Source organism: Mercurialis annua, linkage group LG1-X (assembly GCF_937616625.2).
Source record: "Mercurialis annua linkage group LG1-X, ddMerAnnu1.2, whole genome shotgun sequence".
NCBI lineage: Eukaryota > Viridiplantae > Streptophyta > Magnoliopsida > Malpighiales > Euphorbiaceae > Mercurialis > Mercurialis annua.
In genome coordinates this window covers 50,102,118-50,110,271 of record NC_065570.1, presented here as the reverse complement: position 1 = coordinate 50,110,271, position 8,154 = coordinate 50,102,118, and the positions used below count along the sequence as shown (strand labels likewise).

The 8,154-nt window shown below is 32.1% G+C and overlaps 1 protein-coding gene across 2 annotated transcripts; it reads left to right on the top strand.

Annotated features, from left to right (window-relative positions):
* The first annotated feature begins 1,537 nt into the window (after window positions 1-1,537).
* LOC126665969 (protein PXR1-like) lies at window positions 1,538-3,862 on the top strand. Of its 2 annotated transcripts, XM_050358917.2 has the most exons (5): window positions 1,549-1,874; window positions 1,993-2,090; window positions 2,191-2,487; window positions 3,447-3,492; window positions 3,577-3,862. In XM_050358917.2, the coding sequence occupies exons 1-5, from the start codon at window positions 1,639-1,641 to the stop codon at window positions 3,656-3,658; spliced, it is 759 nt and encodes a 252-aa protein (XP_050214874.1). In that variant the 5' UTR covers window positions 1,549-1,638; the 3' UTR covers window positions 3,659-3,862. The 2 variants fall into 2 exon arrangements, with proteins under 2 accessions (XP_055959645.1, XP_050214874.1); XM_056103670.1 differs by lacking the exon at window positions 3,577-3,862 and having other exon boundaries at window positions 1,538-1,874; window positions 2,626-3,493.
* The last annotated feature ends 4,292 nt before the right edge of the window (window positions 3,863-8,154 follow it).

Genomic DNA, 8,154 nt, shown 5'->3' with positions numbered 1-8,154 from the left:
AACGGGCGGGCCAGATACTGTCACAACGAACCCAACCTTCTGGGCCAAAGCAACGTTCCATCACTTTAAAGTCCCCACTTGGGTTACAAGCTCACGTTACAAAGCTCGACAATATTTGTAGGTTAATAGTGTACATTTTATAAAAATATAATCCTAATTTCAGCCATCTAAAACAAAGAAAAACACCACAGTTAGATTGCAAACAAATATGAAAAAGGTAAAAGACATAACTACCTTTGAAGATACAATTACTGAACTGGTGCTTGCTGTGCCTGAAAATAGAGAAAACTAAATCAGCTAGTATTTTGAGAAACTGTACATAGAAACTAACAATAGTATATGTGAAAGAGTAGCTAACCAGAAGAAGAATGTCACTGCAGCAGTGGTTGTACTATATGCTGGGGGTACTATTTATAGTGCAATTTTTTTATATTGAAAATTTTAATTTGTTGAATATTTTTATTGTGCAGATGGTATCAAACTTGCCAGTAAGGATGGATGGATCAGATCATGGGAACAAATAAAGGGCTGATGAGAAAGCACATTAAAAAGTCTATGAGTTAAAATGATGTCAACTATTTCGAAAATTTAAATTGTATCATCTTATCCTGATAGACTGAGCTGTCTTTATTTCTGAATTTTTTTTAATCTGAAATTAAGATTTAAATCTAAAATAGTCACATCAAATCTTGTTTTGATTTTAATTTTGTTTTATTTTTTTTCTGAACAAATACAGAGCATCATTTAGGTAAATCCTTTTTACTTATTCTCTTTTTTTTTAATGTGATTTGAGATATTTCTGACGCCAATTTTGATAATTCTCCATTTGTTAGCTTTTTTAGATTTGCTTTTTGCCAGAAAAAATAGCAATGACTTGGACATTCGCCATACTTATGCGGAGAAGCAAATTCACTGTTACATGTACAGTGAATTTGCTTATCTTTTATATTCATAATATAGATAAGTCATGTAGTGTACTTGTTTTATGGTTAAATTTATTTTGAGATACCTAAACTATATATTTTTGGTTCATTAGGTCCCTTAACTTCTATTTGACTTCTTCGGGTCCTTAAATTTTCATTTTTTGGTTCATCAGGTCTTTCAACTTTGATTTGCCTTTCTCAAGCCGCTAATTGTTTATTTTTTGGTTCATTGGGTCTTTAAATGGATCTTCGTTTAAGGATCTAATGAACCAAAAAATAAAAGTTTAAGGATTTGAAAAAGTCAAATAGAAATTGAGGGATCTGATGAATCAAAAAATAAAAGTTTAAGAATTTGAAAAAACCAAATAAAAGTTAAAAAATTTAATAAATAAAAAAATAAAAGTTTAAGGACCTTAAAATGGGTTTAGCCTTGTTTTTATTTGTGGGTATGAGGATAGCAAGGCCTATGCTATGCAGGCTGGTTTACGGATTGGTCTGTATTTTAAGCCCGGTGGGTGTGTCCTGGTCCAAGCACGAGAATGAAAGAAGGGGATCTAGACCATTGATCCACTGTGGGGAATAATCTGAGCCATTCATTGAACCCACCATATGTGAAAGTATTTTTAAACTAAACCCAAATTCTCAATTCCTCAACACTCTCTCTTCCTCCTTTTTCCTGCAAATTGAGAGGTTTAACACGGCGGCACCGCCAATAATGGCGGAAGAAGAAGGGAAAAAATCAAACAAAGAAGGCAATAACCTACTGGGCTCTCCTACTTTTACCCACTTACAAACCGGAAGATTCAAATGCGTAGAGACCGGCCACGAAATGCTAGACAAAGACAAAGAATCATATTCACAGAGCAAACGCTGCCGTATTGGTCTCATAGACTACGCTTTAGCCAACAATAAAACTCCTCTCAATATGTTCAAACAAGACCCCGCTATTAGGTAATTTCACAACTACCCTTTTGTTTGTTTTGCTTCTAATTTTATTGGGTAATGTTAAATTTGTGTTTTTGGGGACTGTATGGTAATTAGGTTTTGGTGAATTTGTGTTGTTTTTCAGTTCGAAATTGATATGTAAGCTGACTGGTGATACGGTTAATAAGTCTGAGGAACATATTTGGAAGCATATTAATGGAAAAAGATTCCTTAATAAATTAGGTTTGTGTTTTTTATTTTATTTTTATCAATTATTTTTCAGCCCTATTGTAATGTTTTGGTGGTTTGGAAAACAATTATTTTGATGCTTTGATGTGAACAGAGCAAAAGGAATTGGGGATTGTTGAGGAGAAGAAACCAGAAAATTCAAAGCATGGCGTAGACGGTGGGAAGAAGAAGAAGAAGGAGATGAATAAAAAGAAAGATAAGAAGGAAAAGCCGGTTGAAGAAATTGTTTCTGAAATGAGGGATTCTTCTGATAAGGATAGTGAAGTTGAAGACATCGAGTTCTGGATGCCGCCGGACGGAGAACGTTGGGACTTTGATGATGGAGGAGATCGGTGGGGTTCTGATGAGGAGTTAGAGTTAGAGGAGGAAACCGAGGAGGCAAACCGATCAGGTATGCTTGTTCTTTTCTGTAATAAGGCTCTATGGGTTCATTATTTTGTGTTTCTTTTAGGGTTTATGTTCATGGTTAGTCAGTTGGATTATATAGTAGTTTTCATAATTCTTAAGTAATTTGTTAAATTTCTCCTAGAGAACCCCCATGGGCACGGATATGGAGAAACGAGACACTTGGTCAAGGACACAATGAAACAACGTTATTATGAGGTTTCCTATGTTATAAATGAAGTTCCATGTCAGAAATGTCAAGTTTCTGACACATTGCGAAATGGAAAACATTGGTGTTTGTGCTGCTTAGCTAATTGCAAATCAACAATCATGACTGTGATCGGGTTTGATAGAAGTAAATGTCACAATTCGATTTCAGTATAGGAATCTATAAGAATAATAAATCGATTCACTTTTTGTCAACTTTCTTTTTGCTAGAGAAACTCGTCATAGTTTAATGCAATCGAATCCTACTCCTAATGTTGTTAATTTATCCTTTTATTTTTGCTCATGTTCTTCTTGAATGAAAGACTACTTGAATACTTGTTATGTGGCACAACTCTTTCTGGATGTTATCTTTCTATTACGGAGTCTTTTAGAGATTATTTTTTTAGTTAAGTAGCACGGCACGGATATGGGGAACTTGACACTTCGACGCAGACATGGTTATTTTGACGTTTCCTATGTTAATTTAAAGTTTCATGAAATGCCTGAAATGGGATATGATACTTAGTAATCACACTATCATTGAGCGCATACAATTTGATTTAGTGAACCTTAATATAGAGAGATGCCATGAGGACATGCCTTAGGTTTTCTGCATCTTGAATAGCTTCTCTCGTGTTTTTTCCTCTCCATAGTTATGAATTTTAGTCTATTTTATCTTAGCTTTATTTTCCATTTTTGACAAAAAAGAATATTTTGTGCTCCTGCTCCTGTTAAGCTGATGATATTTTTTGTCATCAGATGATGCAGTTGAAGAAAATGGCGAGTCAGAAGAGCTATCTAAGCGGTAAATTTCTCTGTTTTGTGTTCTACCTTGGACTTTATTTTTCCTCCAGTTAGCTCAAATAAATTTGATTTTTTTACTCTGCAGGACAAAAAGAATGTCAATTGAAATTGGGCCGAGTAGCTTTGCATCTAGGAAGAAAAAGAGTAAGAAGAACTCTACGAACTGAATTTCCTACAAATTGTAGTAGCTCAGATAAGGAATTTTAATTATTATTATGAATTCTATAGCAAGCATTTCGGGTTATTAATTTGGTAATAGCAAGAATGGGAGGTTAGAGACTGTAAAATGTAAGATCTCTAAGTAGGATAATTTTTTTGAAGACTAGTATGGAAATTTGCTTAATTTATATTCTCATGGAAATTTGCAGTGATGACCATCCTAGTAAAATTTTGTAAAATTCATTTATAAATGAATATAGTTGTGTTTGGTGTACTAGAAAATTCATTCTAATTCTATTATTGAAGATTTTGTAGAACTAGTTATGTTTTTAATCAAATGAATCATTAACTGAGTTTATTTGCAGATGGAATGAATTCTACACTAGAATTGAACTAAATAAAGTGTAAGAATTGTTTCTGCTATGTTTGGTTACTTTGGGATTAACTTTAATGTGGTTGTTTTGAAGTTAGATTTTGGTTAATCAATGATGCAAATTTAAAAAAAAACTGATAAACAAATTTTCTCTTCGTTTACACTATTCATTCTTTTCTGATTTGAAATTAAAAATGGTCTGACTTGTAGAGATGTAGCTTTGACTGCATAGTATCCTGTTCATGCATACACAGATTCTAAGATCATGATGTGTGTCGAGCATGCCTTTTGATTTGAGCTGTTCAATGAGCCGGATACTCGCGCATCCTTTCCTTGAGTTTTTCTTGAAACCCGATTCCAAATCCGAACCCATATAGTCCCCGGTTTTCGCTTACGGATTTGGACTTTTAGTTTTACCTAGAGTTCTACATATTCCGAATAATTTGGTCCGGGTCAATACAATTTGTTAGCTACTCTAGTTTGAATAGAGAAGCAGTTTGAATAGAGAAGCACTTGAAATCATCTTGATGTTGATCGAATTGAGTTTGATCTCAAGCTATGCAAGTTATTTTTTATTATGAAAATATTTCACTCGACAAACTCGCTACTTTAAAATTTAGAGGAAATTAGACAGGGCACTGCCAAACACATAAATAATCTCATGAATACGATTCTATATATCTCGCTACAAAAATACGACATCCTTTTTTTTCTTTTCTTCTTCACCTTTTTACTTGATGTTTTTACGATTCAATATACCTCGTTGCCGCCATACTGTTTTCTTCATACGAAGAACATATGCAAAGAGTCAGAGATTTCAATGAAGACGAGGAGAGCTGGTGGAGTCACGAATTCTTCTAGACATGGATCCAGCTGCTCTGAATTGCTGAGATTTTGTAACAGACGACGAGATTTATGGGTTTTTCTTGGATTGAGATATTGTTTCAGATTTGATTGATTCTTGAAGAAAAAAATGGTGACGACTTCTGTGGGTTTGATCGGAGGAAATGGTTATGGCGGTGCTTTTAGCGGTCTCCTTTTAACAGTCAGTTCTACCTCTCTTACTATTATTATTACTCTGTTTGCTGCTGTTATTTGAGCGATTTAATTAGGTATCTATTGTTTAAGCGTAGGTGTTTTTCTTCTTGCATTATAAATTTAATTGAAATTTATGATTTTCTATTAGGTTAGCAACTAATTCAGTTTTTGTGTTTTATCTGTGTGCTTGCTATTTGTTTAGCTGTTTAGATGGCAGTTCATGATTTGGAGAAATGGATTAAACGAACTATTGCATGTAATTTTAGTTAATTTGTTATTCGTATGAGGTGGATGAGTTAGATTAGATTTGTTTATACTCACTGTCTTGCCTAGTAGTGTTTGACCAATTGGTTCTCCAAGCTTTTTCTGCTTTACTGAAACTTGCATCTCATTCTGCAACAAGTTAGCTAGAAAAATTAGAAAATACAAATTGAATTACGATAGCATATATAAGCTGTTCATGTAGTTGAAAGAATGCAGGCATGATTTCAACCTCAAGTGATTCATGGAGATAAACTGATATTGTTCTTCTCGGTTACTTTTTCTAAACAAACGAAAATAGAATGATCAATAAAAGAAGTTCAATTTTAGGTGAACATAAACAATTGGAATAAATATAAAAATTGATAAATGTTAGATTTAATGGTTTGCTATAGATTTGCTATAAATATAAAAGTTCTTCTCTGTTATTATTAATGGTTTGCTATACGTTTTCTAATGGTGTTTTTTCTGTTTACCAGATTTAATGGTTTGCTATAGGTTTTCTAATGGTGTTTTTATGTTTACCAGATTTTATATTTTTTTTCTCATGTCTGTCATTTTAATTGTACTTTATGCTCGTTTTATTTTCAAAATCTTACTTACATGTGGAGCTTGATTTTTTGAATCATTTCAATTGCAGTCATGGAAAAGTATCTCTTTATTTTAACTATATCTATTATTTTTTACTAAATAGTTTCTAACAGTTAACTAAATGGTTACTAATTTTATATATTTTTGTTGATCAACAGAGGGAGCGTATTGCATTTCTTTTATATCAATATGGGAACATGAAGATGGCTCAAAATATTGAAAGTGACGAAGAGGTTGAAGTTAAGAAGATGAATGCGGAAGCGAGAAAGGCAAAAATGAAGAAAAAAAATTAAAACTTGTGATTGTCTAGTATATGGATTTTCAGTTTTCGTTGTTTGTTTAAATTATTTTGTTGTATAGGATTGTTTTCTAAACCTATGAATATTGGTTGTTATTTTTGTTTAGTTTTATAAATTCAGTATCTATTTAGAACATTATTAGTTAACTAGTAGTCAACTATATTTTAGTATATGTTTTATTTTATTACAAATTATAGGTAGATATTTGGTAATTTAATAGTAAACTTCCGATATATAATTTGATAAATTTTTATGTAGTGTACTAGTAATTATAGTAATTTCTAATGATTATTATTATTTTTGTATTATCAGTTGGTAACCATTTAGTAACTATTTAGTAAACCTTCCATTTATGAATTCATTTACTTTTTAAAGTTTCTTAATTTTTAATAATAGTAATATTAGTAAACTTTTAGGTAAACTATTAGAATAATTGAATTTTGGGTAAAATAAATTTTATTGGTCAATCGATAGTTGACTATAAGTAAACGGTTAGTGAATTTATAGTGAACACATATTTAGTGAACTGTTAGAAAACTGTTAGTAAATTGAAACAATATTTAGCCAATTGTTTTATTTTTTACATTTTAATGAAGGAGCTTTTAATTGCTGTAAAATCAAGTACTACATTTTAATGAAGGAAAGATTGTTACAAGCACTTTTCCGCACACTACCTTCATTACTTTACAAAGCGGCTACTTTGAAAGGAATGAATGGACATACTTTTGTTATTCATGCTTATACTACCGTTGCTTTTCTTCTTTTTCATGCTCCTTTCAACTTCTCCATATCTTTCTCTAATTTTTCCTAATTATTTCAATAATTTTGCAAGTGGCTATGGTGAGCATTCAATCAAAACTCAAAACTCAATATTTTGTTTTTTTATATTGCAGATCAAACATACTTCCACCATTGGAATTTTCTATCCTCTGTACAATTGTTCTTGTTGGTCTTCTTGGGTAATAATCACTTCTCAACCACCAACCTCTCAAAAAAAAATCAACGACTAACACTTTCAAAAATAGAAAGGCGACTAAAATTAATTTCCATGCTTTGAGTTTGATACTCTACACCTATTGTTGCCATTTAGTGTAAATTAAACTCATTTCTCACATATCTCAGCAGCAGATCTGATTTTCCGACAGTCGTCCATTGAAGAGTGTATTAGCCGTTACCGTCCGGTGTAGAGAGAAGTCCCGTCTTCTTCAACAAACTTTCGCAATTTCTCGACATCTTGTAAGCAGAAGTGGAGAAGACATCGATAAATATACTGTCAATTGATAGAGGAGATCCAGTTTTAAAGTGGAAATTCAAAATCGGAGTCAAAACAACCAACTAGATCTCTCCTATAAGCAGCAGCGGAAGTCCATGGAGGAATGAAGATCAGCACTGTAATTTTGCAAAATAAAAAATTTATTTTTGCAAGAAATTTCAGTCAAATCGTATATTTTAATTAGTTGTAGTCAAACGGTATTTGTGAGATTATTTAGGTGTTTTGAGGGGATTTGTCTAAAAATCCCTAAAATTTAAGATAACTTGTTCCTAATGTTTTAATATCTTTACACTTAACCCCTAAATACTTAAAAAGTTTGATTTAGTCGAGTCCAAATATCAGCGTATGCATTCCCTACATGGCACAAGGACTTGTCTGAGCTTTGGCGTCTATAAAAATACTTCCAAAACTTTTTATTTATAACCTATTTTTATAAAAAAAAAATGTAATTTCTCCGATTCCTATATTAATATTTTCCTGTTCAGGACAAACAACACATAAGTTTAACGGTATTAATTACCAGAAATGTTGATGTTATAACAAAAACATTTGGATATATTTGCTATACGGTTTGGATATTGTTAAATGTACTATCATATCAATAGCCGCACCATTAATGTCTGCATCTTTCAGAAGCATTTGTAGAAACAAATAGACCAAAATAGCTAA

Bases quoted from the DNA above. Each gene is read 5' to 3' on its own strand.
- LOC126665969 (XM_056103670.1), top strand. From the start codon at position 1,639: ATGGCGGAAGAAGAAGGGAAAAAATCAAACAAAGAAGGCAATAACCTA. The intron at 2,091-2,190 runs GTTTGTGTTTTT...TGATGTGAACAG, and splicing joins AAGATTCCTTAATAAATTAG to AGCAAAAGGAATTGGGGATT. The intron at 2,488-2,625 runs GTATGCTTGTTC...AATTTCTCCTAG, and splicing joins CGAGGAGGCAAACCGATCAG to AGAACCCCCATGGGCACGGA.